At 35.9% G+C, this 21986-nt stretch overlaps 1 protein-coding gene across 1 annotated transcript; it reads right to left on the minus strand.

Moving 5' to 3' along the window:
- Positions 1-3179: 3179 nt before the first annotated feature.
- cacng1a (calcium channel, voltage-dependent, gamma subunit 1a) lies at positions 3180-16979 on the minus strand. The gene is made up of 4 exons (XM_056459750.1): positions 16539-16979; positions 9917-9991; positions 8132-8269; positions 3180-4816 (listed from the first exon to the last, which is right to left on the minus strand). The coding sequence occupies exons 1-4, from the start codon at positions 16771-16773 to the stop codon at positions 4587-4589; spliced, it is 678 nt and encodes a 225-aa protein (XP_056315725.1). The 5' UTR covers positions 16774-16979; the 3' UTR covers positions 3180-4586.
- Between the last annotated feature and the right edge of the window lie 5007 nt (positions 16980-21986).

The raw sequence follows: 21986 nt of genomic DNA on the forward strand, positions 1-21986 counted from the left end.
TATGTCATTTATGTTTTCTTCAGTTAGATTAACACTATTTCCATTATGAGGATAACTATTTTCCATAACTTTATCCAACAGTAAACCTATTTGGGGGTCTTCAATTGCGTTCCTTTACTTCTCAGAGCTGTCTTGTACCCATCTATAATTATGTTTAATGTTATACAATTTACTGGATTGTGAATATATATTAGTATTCATGTTCCTTTTTATATAAAGTGTAATTTGGCTGTGATCAGATAGAGGTGTAAGTGGTTTAACAGTGAATGCACTGAAAGAGAACAGATCTAAATCTGTGATCATGTAGTCAATTGTTGAGCTACCGAGAAATGAGCTGTAGGTGTATCTGCCCAGAGAGTCTCCTCACCCTGCCATTGACCAGATACAGGCCGAGGCTTCGACAGAGCTCAAGTAGGAGCTTTCCGTTTTTATTTCTCTCTCTCTCTCTCTCTCTCTCAGTGGCAATAACTGCCTTGTGTCACTAGGTGGAAGTAGCGGATGCTTTTGATTTCATTGTGGGTAGAGTAAGGAGATAGAGCACATTCTATTTTAAAGACACTTAATATAGGGTCAGTTCCCTTTGACAGTTGGTCATCTACCTTCATCCTCCCAGATGGCATGTATGTTAAACACTTTATGGAGAATTATTTATGGAGTAGGCTGTTTATTAAATTACCCATTACATTGTGTTTTATTAACTTTTAATAACGTTTTATTAACTACTCCTACACAATGCTAAATCTACCCCCTACGGTAATGTAAAAATAGGTATTATTCTTGTACAGTGTCACAAGAATGATGCCATATCGATGTGCACATGCCCAAGTATCCACAGCTGTCTCCCTTCTAGACTTTACCATGTGACAGTTAGACTGAAATTACAGATTATTAAGACGTCTAACACACCTTTGACTAATGTTGCCAACTCATCAAAGTGGCTTGACGTTTAGCATGTTCAATGTAAATTCTGCCATCTGTGATGCTGTGTCATGCGTACTATAAGGGAGCCTTGCAGAAGAACAGCTGACACTCATGAGGGTAAATTCCCTCCAATCATCAACTAATGCATGAGAGAGGAACAGGAGTGAGGGGATTATAATTCAACACAGATAATTGTAGGAAGAGCTTTTTATTTTTTATCAGGAAGCTTTTTTGGCTCTAATCTAAAATTCATCAAAAATGTATTCTTAAACGGATGGTTCACCCAAAAATAGTAATCTACTCATTGCAGGAAAAACAAATTCTATGATTACAGGTTACAGCAAATTATCTTCCTTTAATGTTCAACTGAAGAAAGTCAAGGTGGAGGGCAAGTAAATGATGACAGAATTTTCATTTTTTGGTAAACTATATCTTTGACCACTACAGTACATTTAATTTGTCCTACCTTTACTAAACCTCTAAAATAAAAAGTTTTTATTGCTTGCAGGTCAAAATTTACTCCCAAGAAGTCAATCGTTGTACCCTATGTGTACAACCTTCTTGAAAATATGACAATAGAAAATGGTTAATTTTTGTGAAATGTTGGGGTCATTATAGAAAAAGTCATCAAACTTAAATATAATTTAGGGTATTTTGCTGCTGTTATGGGTCACAGGCTATTTCTGACCCTTAAGTCAATAGAAGGCTTAATTACATAAATGTAATCAAACGTCTGTAATAAAATGCAAAAATCAGTCTATTTAGAACTTATCTGTTCGTATCTCTGCCCAGCTGGCATCCCACAAGGCTAAAAGGACCCCATAAATGATTTCTCCAGAGCCTTGATGTCTGTGTCCAGAAAATTCCCAGAGGGCTACAGAGAAAATGAACAGCAGTATCCTTGTGAAGATATGTAAGCAGCTGGGACAGCTAATGTGGGCACTGGGCATCTCACATGAGAATAACACCTCACATTCATAACTTGTGCATTATATTTGCTATTTTTATTTTTTATTTATTTATTATTTTTTGCATGTATACATGCAGTAATGTGAAATTATCACTATGAGAAAGAAATGTATCTTATTATATGATATAACATTAATGTCAAATATAAAATAATTAAAGAGTTCAAACTAAGTAATTGCTACATTCATATCTTGAAACGTAGTTTATGTATGGTTTATGAATGGTATATTTAAAGGACACTTATCAGTTCTAGGACAGAACTGTGTGTAGGTATAGTGTGTCTACTGTCACACTGGAGTGATAGAAACACAGTGTCTCTTTTTTTAAATTTCCTGACATTAAAATAGAATCCAAATCCCTTGCGCATATAAATCCAAATCTCTAATGCGTATAATCATATCCACAAGAAAGGGCGTGCGCAAATTAACTAGGATTGAAATATCTGTTCAGCTCGCTGTGATCATCAATCATCACCAAATGTGATCAAGGATGAGTTTAAAATACAAGTTTAAAATATTTTTTAAAACAGTGCATGTTTGTAATAAAGACAGTAAAATCGTTATGTACTTCATCACCACAGTCGTGTGTCAGTACAATTATAAAAGAAGTTCAATCCCAGTTTGTGGACTTAAATCAGGTTTATTTTGTATATTAACATAATGGATGTCTATACAGCAGTGGTTATTAACGTGTATTCTGTCACATTTGCTAAAACAGTGCAAAGCTAAACGTGTGTGTGTGCGCGTGCACTCATCATTGCAGAAATGCTTGAATTAACTCCACAACAAGTATAACAAATAACTGTTGGGCAAGTTCTTACTGTAGTAAGGGAGATCTGCTTCATTCTTGTCTGTCAATGTACTTTTTGTTAACGTGAACCCTACGGCTCTGACACGCACATGGGAAAGGTGGGCAGGGAGAACCAGCTCATTCGCATTGAAGGCACGTGCAACAAAAACAGCTACAATGTTATACAAATAACATTTCAAATTTCCCAGATTTAAAAAGGTATAATGAATAATCTGATGGGTACTTTATGCTGAAACTTTACAGACACATTCTGGAGACAGAAAAGATTTATATTAAATATAAAAAGGGTTAAAAGAGGTGTTCTTTAAAGCAATTTATTTTATCTATTAACACACAACAAATGAAACATTTTGTAAACTTTGTTTGTCTACAATTCTTACAGTGAATTGTTATTAAACATTAGCATATAATGATATAGTGAAACTAAATAGATATAAACAGATGACCATGAAATAAATTGATATAAATGAACACGAGAGTTGGTGTATTTGTTTTATTAGAAATAGACAACATGGGTTTGTAACATCAGAAATACAAAGACTCTGTTGAGCAGCATAATGCTTGTTCTGCATGCTCACAACATCAAAAGAAATAAATACAGTATTTACTGTCAAACTAAACTTGATTGAAGCATTTACCTCATCATGTAGTAATTGAGATATAAAGGTACATTCTAATGGCTACCAAAAAACCCAAAACTAACTTTCTTTCTTTCTTTCATTTTGTTTCCAATAATTTTACAGGTGCTTTTTTCTTTGTTGTCTGCCATTTTGTTTGTTTTTAGCTTATTAGCCACTGAGTATAACATCTCCTAATTTAAATTCCAAAAGATCTGATGAAATTGAATGTGACATTAAATTTATTATCTTGTATTTTAATATCTTTTTTTTATTCATGAAGGGCTTTTCTAAGACATAATAACCAGGATTGTACAGGTCACAAAATGAACAAAAGCCCTTAGAGAGAGAAATCAGTTGCGAATTACCAAATTAAACAAATTTATAGTTGCTAATTATAATGTACAAAAGAAAGTCTCCTTAGCATAAATACAGAGAGATATATTTTTTTACCAAGTTTACACAGAAATGACTGAATGTTTATCTGTTTCAGGCTTGTCTGTGGGTGAATTTAAGGAAGCCATAGACTTGGACAGTCTCAGAGATATTTTACTGCTTCACATAAGCGTTAGATTGATGCCGTTTTCTTTGCACCTGCAAGATCTGAAAATTTTCCAAAATGTCTGGCCAAGCATTCAGCAACCACAGCAGACCAAGCATTTACATTCTGATCAGGGCAGTTCAGAGCATCACTGTGTCCAATGGCAAAAAAAAAACTAAGTAGCATTTTCACGTCTAAACAAATCTAAATTCATTTACAAGATGACTGATGCTTTCTGCCCCAAACTCATGTGGCATTACATCACTGCTTGTTGATGTTTGAACTACCTATCTGCAAGCTAGTGCAAATTAACCAACAGTACATAATCCTTGAAATATGTTGTTAAACATCAACACCTCGTTCCTTCAAAATGTTAAAGCAAACACAATAGTTCTGCAACCCTTCTCCAATTAAACCAACACATCATTACTCAAAATTCACAACGCCAGCTTCTCTCTTAAAATTGCATTTTAGAGATTTTTATACATCATGTTCTTAAACATGGATACTTGATGGTGATAATTATAATAGTTGACTGAAAAGCTTAGCTACTTGCTTGCATGACAAGAATGTGTGGCACATTTATATCCTTCAGTGCCACTTTGTAGGGGAAACAAGAAAGTTGCTGAGCTAATTTTATGACATCTGTATGTCGAGCGCTCTTATTGTACCAAAGAGGCCTATATTGCGAAGCAGTGGTTTACCTTCTGGCATCTGCTATTCCTTATCTACATCTGTTCAGGCTCAGCATCCATGCAGGTTTCCCATGGATTTCTAGGCATCTGTGGCATAGAGACCAGCACCAGACCGATTCCACTGAGGAGGAGAAGGACAAAACCCGTGCAGGCGCAAGCAAAAGACCAGGAATAGTAATACTCAATCCAGATTGTATCCTCGCTTTCTATCATCCTCTTGACTGACTGCCGCATTACCTCTACTGATATGATGGCACACAGACCTGAGCACAGGAAAGAAGGGGTTTTGTTTTTAAAATGGACACATTTACTGTATAAATACAAAGAGAAAAATATTAATGTTTTGGGGAAACAAGCACATTTCATTTAGAATCAGAATAATAATAAAAGCTTCAGTGTTCCAGAATGTGTGTTGGCGACATGAAAAAAAGTACAGGCATAGTGCAGACATAAATATAAATATAGCTGAAAGCAGCAATTATTGGGCCAAGCAGCCCAGCGGCCACACCATAAACAAGCACAGCTACAAGCTACAGAGTATTTGTAAAATTCTTTTGGCAGCATGTTCTGAGCCAAATTGAAATTGGAAATTGGGCTAAGGATCTATGGAGAGTTCGAAACAACAAATTTTCAAACTAATTCAAGAGGGTGGACAGGAAGTCGTGTCAATTAGAGAATAAATTATATCAATGTTCTATGTATGATCCAAGGAATTTGCAAGACCAGTCTCATGACAAAAAACAAAACTATTTAAAAGTCATTTGATAAATTTTGTATGATATCTATTGATAGAATTTAATTGTTTGGCATTTTTACTCAGAAGGTTGTGCAAACTGATGTAGTTTGGTCAATGTCAGGTCTAGATCACACACATTAAGTTTGGTTTCAATACTTCAAACCATTGCAGTGATTCAGCCTGTAATGTCATCTGGCTGCATTACATCAAGTTTGTGCATATGCTAAATGACAACAGTTTTGTATATCGACATAATTGCCATAACTTTTGGTCTACATGGTCTGAAGAGGATCCAAGTCCAACCAAGTTCAATCAATTTGGTGAAGATTGGATCAACGGTCTAGGAGGAGTTAAAAGAAGAATGATTTGAACAAAATCAAAATTGCAGACAGGAAGTTTGGCAGAATGTTGCATAATTGGTATCTGTGTTGTCGGCATGACCCAAGGAACAATCTGGGATCAATTTAATCAAAATGAGCATATGCAGTCAAAAGTTATTACCAAATTTGCAAGTTTCATTAATATTGGCTAATGAATGTCTTATAACTCTTGACCCATAGGTGGCACAGACCTATAACTTGGTGTTTTCTCTGAAAACTTTCTAAACACCTTCAGGGCACAGTCCTGAAGACACATATCGACTTTCATATCAATTCATCAATGCGTCTGTAAAATATAGCAGAAATGGCTGACCTGAGAAAATCAGACATCATTTGACTCTGCATGCTCCGCCGGATGTAAACCAATCTTATGCATTTTGGACAAAGGGTTGAAAAATTATAAGCAAAAAAAGACATTTTTTATCTCTCCGGACAACTAGGGGGCAGTGTGCCGAAATGCTGCAGCTTACTTCAGACCATGTTTGTGATAACACACCAAGTTTGGTGTGAATATGTCTATGTGTTACGGAGATAACACCTTAAGTCAATTTTTACTCTACGTTAAATTTGTTTCCAAGTTAATTAAAAATGATCAATTTGAATTCAATAACTTTTGGTCAGCATGGTCTATAGATGATGTGATTTAATTTAGTTGGGAATCGGACCAACAACCTAGGATGAGTTTGCTCAAATATGTTTTGTGAAAAACTAAAAATAGCGAAAACATTTTCATGACGGAAAATAACGTCATAGGGTGTGTTTGAATCAACTTGAGCAAAGGAATTAGAGGAAAAAATTATTTTGATTGTAGCCCATTCAATTCAAAAGTTATAATGATAAAAATAATTGAAACTTTGGACAAGTGGTGCCGCTAGAGACTGAGTTAGAGAGTCCAAATTTGTTGTGGTTGAAGATCAGACTGTCCTCTATCAGTGTGACAAAGTCCAAATGCACAAATCGTTTCATAGGGCTGCCATAGACTCCCAGAGCAGAAGAAGAAGAAGAACCAAAATGGAGGCAATAAAAATACAAAATAACACTAATAAAAATCAATTGATAATCAAAGAATTTGAATGTTCAGATGTATTACTGAGTTTCCCAGTGTTGGGTTGTGGATGGAAGGGCATCCGCTGCATAAAACATATGCTGGATAAGTTGGTGGTTCATTCCGCTGTGGTGACCCCTGATTAATAAAGGGACTTAGCCAAAAAGAAAATGAACATATCCATCACATGTTTTACACAGCGTATGCCCTTCCGGCTGCAACCCATCTCTGGGAAACATCCATACATACTCATATATTTCTGATGTCCAGGTAACGTTACATCTAATGCTCATTTGAATTCTTTTTTGTTGTTGTTTTTTGTTGGATTTGAATTTATTTTTGCGGGTTAAAAATGGCATAGGCATTGGTTTTCAGCGGTTTTTCGACAGCTTTTGGGCTGGAATCAGTTAGCTACATCTGGCAACACTGACAGTTCACGCGGAGCCATATTTGATTTGATTTGAATATGAAACACTTTGAAGAGATGTTGTCTGAAACAGTTCGACTGTACAGACATGTTAATGATCCGACCATGCGTGATCTTCAACGAGATAACCAGATGACCAATAATTCTTGGCTAGAAATTGCAACAGCCATGGAAAGGAGGAAAGTGTTTTTGTTAAAAAGTTTGGAAAAGTCTGAGGCATAAGTTTGTTAAAACAAAAAAAGAGGCCATGGCAAAAGTGGAGACCCATGTGGTTTTAATATTACAGAATATGTTTTTCCACTATTTTTACCCGCGAACGTGGGGAGAACATGCAAACTCCACACAGAAACGCCAAGTGATCCAGCCGAGGCTCGAACCAGTGACCTTCTTGCTGTGACTGCGCCACCTCGTCACCCAACTCTATAATCATTATAATAAATTATTAAAATAATTTAAAAACTATTCGTTTTAAAATCTTGAACAATATTAATGATATGACGTAGTTCCAGAAACTTCCTACTTCTCGGTTTATCCGTCTTTACAGTGGGTTTCTTTTGACCGCCACCTGTGGGTAGACGACAGCACTACCTACTGCTCCACCACGTTGCCACAAGCCAAATTAAAACTATATATATTTTAAAACATTTGAGCTTAAACAATCAAGTTTACAGACTGTAAATTAAAGGGTTGCTTGTTATCCCCATGTTTCTCAAACTTTTCATATCCTGTATTTTTTTATTTACTGTATTTATGCTATAATAAAGGTACTGTACACTGTAAATCTGATTTTTTGTGTGTGTGCGTGTAAACTGTGTTCTGTAATCTAAAGCATTACCAAGAAAAAAAAATGTTTAATGTAGCCTTTTTCATTTAATCTAAAAAAGATAATGTAATAGACTATCTAGAATTTGTTTTTATAATATGGTGTATTAAAATGATTTATAAAAGAAGTAGAATTGTTTCAAAACTGTGAAGGAAGTTCCATCCTACCTGCAAAAGCGAAGAACATGCCGGCAGGCTTGTACATATATTCTTTTCCCTTTTTGAGGGAACACAACACACACAGAGTGCCCAAAATCATGAAGGCAAGACTGAAGATGGCTATGGCAGCAGCTGAGATGTTGTATTCTGAGTAGAGAAACCACAAAGAGAAATCAGCAAGAGCTACATGACAGTTTTAAATGACCCTCAAATTTGATGGGAAATTTGATGACGTGTCATGCCTAAAAGCTGGATCTCCATAAACAGCTTCTATATTCTGATGCTTCCTGTAATCTGTGGTATTATTCTGTATATGCAATGTTGGGTATTTACTGATTTAATTTAATCTAGATTATAAAATCATATTCCAATAATTAAGAAATAAAAATTTGACTTTTTTTATGGGTTACACGCTTGCATGAGTCTGTTTTTCAGATGTAAATTAATTTCTCTGATTTCAAGCCTATAGAAAACTTTAACTGTGTAATGAAATTACTGTTATAAACACATTAAAGCTTGTTTATGTAATTGAAGATTCTGATTGATTTGTTTAACACTCTTGAATTAAAATTATTTGTATATGTTAATATGTCTTACTGAAATTTAAGTTTCAGTAATTTAACAACCCATTTGAATGTTGATTTTGGATAATGGTCAAACGGCATTCAGGTTAACAAATAAAGGATCTGTATATGAATAGCAAAAACCTCCAAATGCCATCTGAAATTAGCATTTTTTTCTCGGTCTAATCACACAAGAGTTTGGAAAATTGCTCAGTTTAGAAGAAAAAAATTGAAGTTTTTGCATCGGAACTCTTCATAAAGTACATTGTAAAAAAAAAAAGTTGACTAAACTAAAAATTGTAAGGTAACTTGCTGAAGAGCTTTTTCTGAGTTTTTTTGAGTTTGACTCAACTTGAGTCAACTCAAAAAAGCTCTGCAGCAAGTTGCCTACAACTTTGAGTTGAGTCAACTTTTTTTTTACTATGTACTTTATTCCGATGCAAAAACTTCAACTTTTTTCTTGTAAACTGAGCAATTTTCCAGGCTCTTGTGTGTAGGTTACTGTGTTTAAATTTGACATGTTTATTTAATTGTTATATTTTCACCAAATTCCAAACCCCTTTGCATTTCTTTAATAAACATAAGTTTGGTAAACCCTGGCATAAATAAATTAAATACACTTCATTGTTGTCTATAAGGGGAAAAAAATCTGAATACAATAATCTCAGTCATCAATGTTATAAATAAACCAATCTGTGCAGATAAGATTTTATTTGTTTGTTTCTGTGGTTAAATTTGACATTTTTATTTAATTATTAGTTTTTCACCAAATCCCAAACCCCTTTGCATTTCTTTAATAAACCTGAGTTGGGAAACACTGGAACAAATAAATTAAATTCACTTCATTGTTCTTTTTCTAGGGAAAAAAATCTGAATCCAATAAGCTCAATCATCTATGTTATAAATAAACCAAAAGTAATCTAAAAGTAATCAGAAAACCTGAAAATATTACAGAAAATCTTGCTTACATTAATAACCATAATTTTCATCCTGTTTGTAATTGTAACCAGTAATGAACAACACATTTGTAAGTAACATGTTTTCCAGCACTTGAATCCGGCATAAACTTTCTTCATTCATTATATTTTCATTTCTCTACTTCTTTTATGCAAAACAGACAGTTCACTGAAAGAATTGTCAGGCCTGAGCTACAGAAATACTTAGTTGCACAAAAGCATTCACCAACTAATACAGTATAATTTGAAGTATTGGTTTGACTATTTTCACTCACCTCTTTGAGTTTTAACTTCAAAGATCTCAGAATCTTCCCCTGGCGTGAAGTGTCTGAAGTAAGAACAGTTCATTTCTGGGGGGGAAAAACATGATAATGATGACGATGGTTTTATTAATAGTATTCTTTTTATCATTATACCTTTTAAAGAAACTAATGTAAGAACATTCAAAGGGAAATATTCTACTTTTGCTGCTGTGTGATTTATTAAAAGCTTTGCTTTTCTATTTAGCCACTCACAAGAAAACTTGTGAGTTTCCTGTTGCTTCAGTGGCAGCTGCAGTTTTTTTACATCCCTTGAAATTTTACAGCTAAATATAAATAGTGTTACTTGACAACTGTGAAAGTCTCAGAATTCCATCAGACAGTATAAAGACTGAACATAGAACACAAAAATTGGCTTTGATGTGACAATCTATTTTCACATGTTAATAACTCATGTTGTTTAGCTGTAATTATTTTGTTTTATAACTGATGTCAGCTTTCACAAATACCTTGTTCAATGTACATTGACAAAATGCATTTAGCTTAGAGCAGCATGTTGAGTTGCTTTTTGTGCTTTAATGTTGTGCTAAATACTAAAGAAACTGTATCACATAAACCATCTGCCTTGTGTTGATGCAATGACTTGCAAGAAAGACTGTCAGAGTTTCAGGCATAAATGTCCAAGATAATTTATTTCTTATGTTAGAACAAATTATGTCATGTGTTATATTAATGTACGTGTCGAAATGTACAGTAAATATTAATGTAAGTTTCCAAAGGTCCAAATATCAAACCCACCTGTTAGTTGTTAATGGCACTGAATGTTGTAATTTACACACAAACATGCCTTTTTTTTAAATATATACAATGAAAAAAAAATGTAAGCCAGTACAAACAGGGAAACTACTTTGTAATGCTTCACAGGGAAAACAATTTTTTTTCCCCCAATTTCTGTTTAATGGAAGGAAGATTTTTTTCAACACATTTCTAATAATAGTTTTAATAACTCATCTCTAATAACTTATTTATTTTATCTTTGCCATAATGACAATAAATAATATTTTATTAGATATTTTTCAAGACACTTCTATACAGCTTAAAGTGACATTTAAAGGCTTAACTAGGTTAATTGGTTAACCCAGCAGGTTAGGGTAATTAGGCAAGTTATTGTATATTGATGGTTTGTTCTGTAGACGGTCGAAAAAAAATTAGCTTAAAGGGGCTAATAATTTTGACCTTAAAATGGTTCATAAAAAATGAAAAACTGCTTTTATTCTAGCTGAAATAAAACAAATAAGACTTTCTCCAGAATAAAAAATATTATCAGACATACTGTGAAAATGTCCTTGCTCTGTTAAGCATCATTTGGGAAATATTTCAAAAAGAAAAAAAAATCAAAGGGGGGCTAATAATTCTGACTTCAATTATATATATATATATATATATATATATATATATATAGATAGATAGATAGATAGATAGATAGATAGATAGATAGATAGATAGATAGATAGATAGATAGATAGATAGATAGATAGATAGATAGATAGATAGATAGATAGATAGATAGATAGATAGATAGATAGACAGTAATATAAACTTTAATTTTGGGGGTTATCTAATAATTTGGGCTGCTGTCAAACAGGTATCATTCAAGGTCAATAGATGTTTGTGTGTTTAGAATAAGAGGTAGGAATCTATACTATTCTCTCAGATGTGACCGTCAGTCATAGTAATGGAATTGTACCACTCTTAAATTCAGCGTGTCTCCCCTCTTGAGACAGCTGACTATTTACACAGTCTAATTATAACTTTTACTGACTGCATTTACAAGTCTAGTCACACACGTACTGACATAGCTGGCTATATTCTAAGGTATTTAGAACGTAAATTAAATGGGTAGCACTTTATTTTAAGGTGTCCTTTTACACTTTCCATAATCGTACTATATCAATTATAAATAATTATGCATAATTACATGTAACTAACCCTAAATGTAACCCATATTTAAAGCCTAACCATAAAGTAAGCACATGTAGTTAATAAATAATACCAAGTACACAGAAAAAAAATATTCAAAGATGATTCCTTGGATTTACTTTTTTTTAAGTTAAGTGGTTGTAAACTATTTATTTGGGCTGAATTTATACAAACAAATTGAACACTACTGAATTTAATTAGTTTGTTTAAATTCAACACATATAAATTGCTTGCACAGATATCTTTTTTTTTTGGGTGTATTTAAATGAGTTCTATAACTATAATTGTAACAAGGACACCTTAAAATAAAATAAAGTATAACCCTTAAATGTTCAGATTGAAGTTCAAGTATTTTGGAATAAGTACTCTTTTGACCAACCAATTAGTAATCATATTGACTATCACAGCAACTAGAAAAACTAATGCAACATCCATTTATGCTAAGCAAGGGATAAAGTACATCCTGGCGGTTATCGCAGATTATGAGGAGGGTCTGGTTACATGCTGGTTACATACTGACCGGATTTACATGCAAACTGAGACTGTCTATATGCTCTTAATATGTACACCAAACCCCGCCCCTAACCCTACCCCTCACAGTTACAGTATGTCGCAATGAGTGCATGTGCAAGTCTGCAACCAGACACTATTGCCGATTATTATACAACTCTCTAGAATGCTTGATTCTGATTGGTCACTCACAACATCAAAACAATGCATGTGTAAAGAATACATAGGCTACTGTATGCTCCATTCGGCCATTTTTGTTTCTGTCAACTTGTATTAAGCGTGGCATATAATAAGGGGGATAATGTACATTGATGCGGTTGTTATAGCAGAATAAAGCCCTTCAGTCTTATACAACTGCCCTCTATGTCGAGTTGGCATTAAGCCTGTCTGGCTATATTCGGCAAAACAACCACCTAAATTTATTGTATCTCTAATATAGCATATGGAATGTCATGACAGAACAATAAGAATTAAATATTTCAGACAGCTGTATAATAAATGTAACATAATGAACCTATATTAACCCATCTGGATATACTTTTCCGTGTGGTTTCAATAGCACTGTTTGGCTACCTTTCGAATTCAGATTTATTATATTATAATATTTTTATCACATTCTCTTTTTCTTTAACACAATAGTAGGGGAGTATGCAATTTATAATATAACCCTGAACTAAATGAATCAGAAAAAAAGACATCCAAAATATGCATTCTTGGTGAGCCTCCAGGAACAGTGAAGGAAACAGAAGTCTTGTGACAGAAGCAATGAAGAGGGAGATCTAGTTTTTGATGCAACCCCGGCCAAGATAGAATCCAACATATTTCTTTATTTTCCCATTGCTTATTTCCTTATTACAAGTAAACTAGAAGAACAGTGGAAATGATGTGTGTAATTGGTTATTAATAGAACAGTGACATATATAAACATATATAAATTTCACTAAATATATCTTTATTATGGCAACGCAGTGGCGCAGTAGGTAGTGCTGTCGCCTCACAGCAAGAAGGTCGCTGGTCCGAGCCTCGGCTGGGTCAGTTGGCGTTTCTGTGTGGAGTTTGCATGTTCTCCCTGCGTTTGCGTGGGTTTCCTCCGGGTGCTCCGGTTTCCCCCACAGTCCAAAGACATGCGGTACAGGTCAATTGGGTAGACTAAATTGTCTGTAGTGTATGTGTGTGTGAATAAGTGTGTATGTGTTTCCCAGTGATGTGTTGCAGCTGGAAGGGCATCTGCTGCATAAAACAAATGCTGGATGAGTTGGCGGTTCATTCCGCTGTGGTGACCCTGGATTAATAAAGGGACTAAGCCGAAAAGAAAATGAAAGAATGAATGAATGAATATCTTTATTATTGCCTGATGAATGAGTTACTAAATAGTCTCTAACACTTTATAATTAGTGCAAAACATACTGCTAAATCCAATTAGTGTGAGCAGTTTTAGTATTTGAACTATGTATATTCTATACTTTTAACCGAAATAATTGTCACTTCTTGTCTGTCATGTTCAGAGTCACTGATAGTCCACAGCTGTTAAGTACTTCCTGTCATTCTGCTTACAGCTTTCCCACTTTAGCTGTGATCTCAGTGCAGGAGTTGTCACAGTCATAGCACCCACAACAAGTCCCACAGGCAGGGAAATTCTAGTAGATCTACTAAGTTATTGAGCTATGATGGATCTGTGGGAAAACACTTTGAAAACCTGATTTGGTTGTGGATTTTCAGTGGATTTTCATAATTAAATTGTGGGAAGGGACTACATTAAACACAATTATTTAGTGTTTCCTTTTATAAACTAATAGACAAATGTTGCTTGATTTCAAAGCAAGTCAAGTAAAATGTCTTGGAGGATGTCCTCTCTTATTATCTAAGGTGGTTTCCAAACAGGGTCTTACCATTTATTTTGGGTCAACTTATCCAGCATATCTTTTTACACAGTGGATGCCCTTCCAGCCACAACCCATCATTGGGAAACATCCATACACACATTTACACACAGTCATACACTATGGTCAGTTATAGCATACCCATTTCACCTTTACCACATGTCTTCGTACTGTGGGGGAAACCAGAGCATCCAGAGGAAACCCACGCAAACGCGGGGAGAACATGAAAACTCCATACAAAAATGCCAACTGACCCAGCCGAGGCTTGAACCAGCGACCTTCTTGCTGTGAGGTGAACATGCTACCCACTCTGCCACCGCTTCACCATATATATATATATATATTTAATATATATAATATATATATATATATATTTTTTTTATGTTACAGCCTTATTCCTAAATGTATTTAGCCTTTACTGTGAAGCTCTAAATTGAGATTAGGTACATTCTGTTTCCACTAATCATTCTTGTGATGTTTCAGCAGCTTAATTGGTGTTCACCTGTGGTAAATTCAGTTGATTGGACATGATTTGAAAAAGTATACACCCATCTATATAAAGACCAGGGTTGATAGTGCATGTCAAAGCACAAACCAAGCATGAAGACAAAGGAATTGTCTGTAGACCTCTGAGACAGGATTGTCTTGAGGCACAAGGCTGGGGAAGGAAAAAATTCTGCTGCTCTGAAAGTTCCAATGAGCACAGTGGCCTCCATCATCCATAAGTGGAAGATGTTTGGAACTACCAGGACTCTTCCAAGAGCTGGCCGGCCATCAAAGCTGAGTGGTCAGGGAGACGGCCTTAGTCAGGGAGGTAATCAATAACCCGATGGTCACTCTGTCTGACCTCCAGCATTCTTCTGTGGAGAGAGGAGAAACTAACAGAAGGACAACCATGTGTGCAGCAATCCACCAATCAGGCCTGTATGGTAGAGTGGCCAGACGGAAGCCACTCTCCGCCTGGAATTTGCCAAAAGGCATCTGAAGGACTCTCAGACCATAAGAAACAAAATTTTCTGGTCTGATGAGACTAAAATTGATCTCTTTGGAGTGAATGCCAGGCGTTACGTTAAGAGAAAACCAGGCACTGCTCATCCCCAGGCTAATACCATCCCTACAGTGAAACATGGTAGTGGCAGCATCATGCAATGGGGATTTTTTTTTAGCAGCAGGAACTGGAAGACTAGTCAGGATAGAGGGAAAGATGAATGCAGCAATGTACAAAGACATCCTAAATCAAAACACAGGAAGCAATGCACACCACCAAAATATTAATGTAGTGGCTTCACAACAACTCTGTGAATGTTTTTGAGTGGCCCAGCCAGAGCCCAGACCTAAATCCTGTTGAACATCTCTGGAGAGATCTGAAAATGGCTGTACACCGTCGCTTCCCATCAAACCTGATAGAGCTTGAGAGGTACTGCAAAGAGGAATGGGCAAAAATGCCCAAAGACAGGTGTGCCAAGCTTGTAGCATCCTTTTCAAAAAAGACTTGAGGCTGTAATTGCTGCCAAAAGTGCATCAACAAAGTATTGAGCAAAGGCTGTGAATACTTATGTACATATGTTTTTTTTTAGTTTTTTAATTTTTACTAAATTTGCAACAATTTCAAAAAAATCTTTTTTCACATTGTCATTATGGGATACTGTGTGTAGAATTCTGAAGAAATAAATTTATTTAATACATTGTGGAATAAGGCTGTAACATAAAAAAAAATGCGGAAAAAGTGAAGCGTTATGAATACTTTCCGAATGCACTGTGTATATATATATATATATATTTATATTCACTGTTAAGACACTATATACTATTTTATACTACTATTATATATTATATTACTATTTTATACTACTTATTCAAGTTCAGTTCTTGGGTAAACTCTGTGCCCCAATATCATAAAAAAATGTCTAATTTAGTCTCTACCTTTATTGTACATTTAGCACTTTACAGTCCATTTAGCTGCATTTTACATCCTGCAAACACTCATGAGAAAAACAAATGTTTCTTTATTTGATAAAGATATGCTCTCCATTATTTTACCTTATAAAGCTTTGAGATGTACAGCCTTGAAATTATATCTAGCTTGGTCCAGTTTACTTTGAACTAGACTACATTCTTTTCAATATATTTAAAAAATCTCACCTCATACTGTAAAAACAAAAATGAATAAATAAACATCAAATTATTACACAAATTATTTTTTGCTGAGCGTCATATTGAGTGAGAGGCCTGCTTATCTGATCAACATTTCACACATTGTTACTTACCTCCAGGTAGGCTGATAGGTCCACAGCCTTTACCAATGTATTCCTTATCCTCAATATAGATGTGTTTCTTACAAAGTTTCCAAAGGCCAAAGTGAGCTGCCTCACATGTTGTGTTTATGTTGTCCACTCGAGGACTCAACACGGCCCAGTGGTCTGTCACCACTGCTGTAAACATGCACACCGAGCCCACCAAGATCACAAAAAATAAGACTTTTGTCTTGGTTTCCTTACGCATTTTGTCCAGTACCCAATTGCCAATTGAAAGATAAAATAAATAATTACTTGATAGTAATTATTTCAGCAAAGGAATCTCTGAATATTTGGATATGAAACAAAGATCTGGTCCAGTTCTTGATTCTTAAGGGCTCAGCGCAGCTTGTGCATGGATAAAAGGGGCTAAATGACAGTGTCCTAGTATTTATGCTGAGAAGCCAGACTCAAGTCGCAGCTGTTGGGGTTCATCAGAATAGTTGACGACCAAATGGGTCTGTCTCACATGAGGTCTGTGGGAGGGTGAGGGTCTGAGTTGGGCTTCTATAAATGTGTGCTGTGAATCTAATGTCGGGCTGTTGAGAGATCAGATTCCAGCTAGGGTGTGTCCATTCCATAATAAGTAGAATTAAGCATTATGTTTGCATGTGATTGAATGTAATGTCAAAGGTACGTTTATAAATTGTTGGCACACTTAATTAAAATGTTCATAAAGTAACTCTTACATTTACATTTAATCATTTAGCTGATGCTTTTGTGCAAAACAATTTACAAATGAGGAGGCATTCACCAATTCATTTTTTTTTTTGTTTGTTTGTTTGTTTTTTAAAAGCTCAAGTGATTGTGGAAAAGATGTTATTTAAAGTTGTCATTTGAATGATACTAATGAATCAGCAGTCCATGTGAGAATGGGAAGATCATTCCACCAATGAAGGACATTAAGTGAAAAAGATTGGAAAGTGACTTAGAGGCTCTCTTTAAAGGTACCACACGGCAGTGCTCATTTACCAACTGGAGGCTCCTGGAGAGGATGTAAACCTTCAGGAGCAGGTGAGGGTAAAAGAGTGCAGTGCAACTTGATACGAGCCTTGACTGGTAATAAATACAAAGAGATAAAGAGAGGTGTTAAATGGGCTCCCTTGGGCTCATTGAAGACCAGACGAGCTGCATTATTCTGGATCATCTGTGGAGGTTTAAGGGAGTAAGATGGGAGTCCAGCTTGAAGAGCACTGCAGTAAGCCTGTCTGTTAGGAATGGTCTGATCTTTCTCATGATCAAAAGTGTAAACCTGCATGATAGCTGTGTTAGCAATGTGCTCTTTGAAGGACAGCTGATCATTTAAGATCACCAAAAGATTCCTTACTGAACTGCATGGGGTAATGGAAGATGATGCCAGATTAATTGAGAAATCGTGTTGAATGTGTGGAGTTACAGAGAAGACAAGAAGTTCTATTATTTACAGCTTTTTGCCAGATTAAGCTGTAGGTGATAGTCTTTCATCTAAGCTGAGATATCCTCCAAGCAGTGCAAGATTCTTGTAGCTACCATTGGGTCATCTGAATGAAATAAAAGATAGAGCTGTGTGTCATCTGCATAACAATGACAAGAGAAACCTGTGATTTGATGATGGTTCTCAGTGATGTGGTGTAAATAGAATACAGAAGGGGACCAAGAACAGATGCCTGAGGTACTCCTGTGACCAGCTGATGAGCTTTGGATACCCCTCCTCTCCAGGCTACCCTGTGGGTAAGACTCCAACCAGCAGAGTTATTCCAGTGATGCCCATTGAAGAGAATGTGAACAGAAGAATCTGATGATTCACCGTTTCAAAAGCAGCAGACAGGTCCAGTGAAAGCAGAATAGAATTCTTATATCTAAACGCTTTGGCAATCAGCAGGGCTTCAGTGATTGAGTAGTGCAGTCTCTGTTGAATGTCCACATTTGAAGCCTGATTGGTTTGCCTTCAGCAGGTTATTGTGTGTTAAAAATTTTGAAATTTCGGTTGAAAACAACGCTTTTAAGTGTTTTAGTAATAAAAGAAAGGAGAGAGACCAGTCTATAATGTTCAACCACTGAAGTGTTGATTGTTTTTTATTATTATTTTATTTTATTTATTTATTTATTATTATTATTTTTGGAGCAGCGGATTTACCCAGACCTGCTTAAAAGTAGTTGGCAATGTGTCAGTGTGGAGTGAAATGTTAATGATGTGTGTTTGGGCCGGCAGTATGGTTGAAATAATGTCTTGCAAAATGTGTGACACAATGATATCCAGAGGGCGAGTTTTGAGATGGGCAGAGAGAAGTTTGGCTATTTCTTCTGTCATAAGTGAAGTACCTGGGGTACCTGAGTGCTGTCCATTATTCTCTGAGAACATCAGACAGTCAGGGATTAGAGGGAGTAGTGTGCATTGGCCTGGTGGAGAGAGGAAAGATCTCATCTGAGCAGGATGTTAAAGTGGAGCAGAAAGATTCTTTTTACTAAAGTTTCCAAAGTGAGAATTGGGTGAGAATTGTATTTAAATAAAGAGAAATAAACAAACAAAAACTACATTGTGTGGGGAAAAAATGACAAAGATTGTCTAGCAGAACAAGGAAAAACCAAGCACAACAGGCCAGACATCAAACACTTGACACTTGACAGAAGAGGCAAAAACTGAAAGTGTTCATAAACCAAATGAAGACATAGCTAGTGACACATCTTCCAAACAAAATACAAGAGAGCAGGCACGTCTCAAGCTAGCCAGAGATTGCATGTTCAATACAAAGACAAAATAGAGAAGAAATTTGGAAGTGATATCTAGCCAATCACTACATTCAAGTCTGAACAGGAACAGTGTCTACACTCTGTCTCCAAGACAAGTATAAACAAGACCAACTTGGCAAAATGAGTCCTGACCAAGGGGCAACCTCCCCGCTCTCCCTTGTGAAGCTAATACGGAAGTAACTGAAACTGCAATTCATAGAAATTCCGCTGGTCCTGGGTCCATAATAGAGTAAATTTCTATTGACCCCACTGTTAAAATGTCCAACTTTATAGCAGAAAAAAAGGTGTTTACAACCTGGTACAAAGAAAGATTTTGGTTCATATAGCTAATATTACCCTTCATGACAAAAGTGAGGGGGGTGATTTTTTTTATAAGTCACCCGTTTCGTTTATATTAAGTTATATTAAGTCTGCGTAATTGAGGCCGGGGCCACTTGAGTGACAGCTAGGTCTTGCTGGTCGCTGTCACTTCATCTCAGAGTTTTGCACTCAAGTCTGCATCGATACGTCCTTGTTACTAAGAACACATCCGGGAACTTTCAAGCATCCTCCATTCTTGCGATCTTGAGTATTGGAACTGAACTTATATATATACAGATATATGTGCCCTCCAGAAACTTGCGTTCTGTGAATGAACGTCGCCTCGTTGTTCCATCCCAAAGAGGGAAGAAATCACTTTCCCGAACTCTCACATTCAATCTGCCCAGTTGGTGGAATGAACTCCCTAACTACATCAGAACAGCAGAGTCACTTGCTGTCTTCAAGAAACGACTAAAAACGCAACTGTTTAGTCTCCACTTTCCTTCCTAATCTTCAACTGCCTCTCTGGCTATACCACTAATGGTGCCCTCTCTCTCTCTCCAAAAAAAAAAAAAAAAAAAAAAAAAAAAAAAATTTTTTAACAAATGCTTTGCTTCTTAGACTTTACACACCTGAAACTTGTCTATAGCACTTATTCACTGTTGCTCTTATAGATGTGTAAATTGCTTCCTTGTCCTCATTTGTAAGTCGCTTTGGATAAAAGCGTCTGCTAAATGACTAAATGTAATGTAAATGTAAATGTAAACTTTGGCAGTTGATGATGACATTTCACAAGCACACAAGGATGCAAGAACACTTAAGAGCGCATATTGAAACAGCTAAGGAGTTAAGTGTGTAAGGTGCCACATAATCCAGTGGCATGGGTGAAGGCTAGATGTATGCTGCTGTAAATAAATCACTATTACAATTTATTCAAAAATTCAATATTATTCAAGTATTTGTATTGTCAGTTCCTGAGTTTTTTTTTTAAAAAGCATTATTACAACAGGGATGTGTATGTGGAGAGGTACATAATCGATACTCTAGTTGTACATTTCTGAATTGCAGATAAGTTTGTGGAGGATTGATAATTGCTATGATGTGTCCACCCATACCAGATTGTTAATTATTGCATGGTCATACCTATAATTCTACATTGACACAATCTATACACTATAAATCACTTGAGCTGACTTGATTCCCTGAGTCATGCTGGGTCAACCATAGATGCCACTTTGAGTGTAGGGAAGTGAGTGCTACATAAATTTGAACTGACCTGTAGAATGGATAGGACACAATGAGCTCCACAATGAGGAAGTTGGATAAATCACCATAGTCATCAGCTGCAGCCTTAATGTTTATTAAAGCCCTTAGCAATAAGTGGTCAACAGAGCTTCCTTGTTGAGCTGAATGATCCTATAGGATAACCTCAAAACATAGTCCAAAACAGAATTCATGTCTAGACATCAATGTTGCACATGTTCACATATTGAGGTGCCACCAACTGTTGGATGGTCCACTAAGCTATTAAGTGACCAGCCAACCGGGCTGCCATATAGTCTCTCCCCATTAAAGTGCTTGTCCAGAAAGCACTTTGAAATACAGATTGTTTTTGATCTCCCAGTGAGCACATGATGCAGCTGGATCTAAAGTGCAAGCAAGCTTTGAAGGTAAATCTATAGCAGTCTTCCTCAGGAACAGATAGCACTGGATTGACCATGGGATTAGTGATTTCAGAAGGAGAACTAGTGCCGATATGCATGTTTTTAGTTCAAGAGGTGGTACTAGATGTGGATAGTGCAATGTGAAGTGAATCCAAAATGTCTTTCAATGGGTGAGATGTAGGTGAAGGCCAGGTCAGAGCTTCTGTCAGGTTATAGATCAAACCAAGATAAATATTGGTGAAAATGGCAGGTAAGTAAGAGATGAATACTGTGGTTGATGTGATGATAGATAGATAGATAGATAGATAGATAGATAGATAGATAGATAGATAGATAGATAGATAGATAGATAGATAGATAGATAGATAGATAGATAGATAGATAGATAGATAGATAGATAGATAGATAGATAGATAGATAGATAGATAGATAGAGTCTTTACCAGGGAGTAGGACATAAATACAAAAAGAAATAAGACAAAAAAGCCATTACAATACAGGTAAATTATTCCAGAAGTTCATTTAACACAAAGTATTAACATGTAGCAAAGAACTTGGAGACTGGTGATAGGGAGCCTGCCAGATTCACAAGGGCGATCGCTGAATTCAAAGGTAGGTTTACAGGCATCCACAGGAGTGAGAATAGGGGGTAAGTAGTCTGTTCAAGACAAGGTCAGACAGGTGGTGAAGAGTTATGTCTGCTTTTATGGAGGACTGCCTGAATGATT

The sequence above is a fragment of the Danio aesculapii genome, chromosome 6 (genome assembly GCF_903798145.1).
Source record: "Danio aesculapii chromosome 6, fDanAes4.1, whole genome shotgun sequence".
In the NCBI taxonomy this organism is placed as follows: Eukaryota; Metazoa; Chordata; class Actinopteri; order Cypriniformes; family Danionidae; genus Danio; species Danio aesculapii.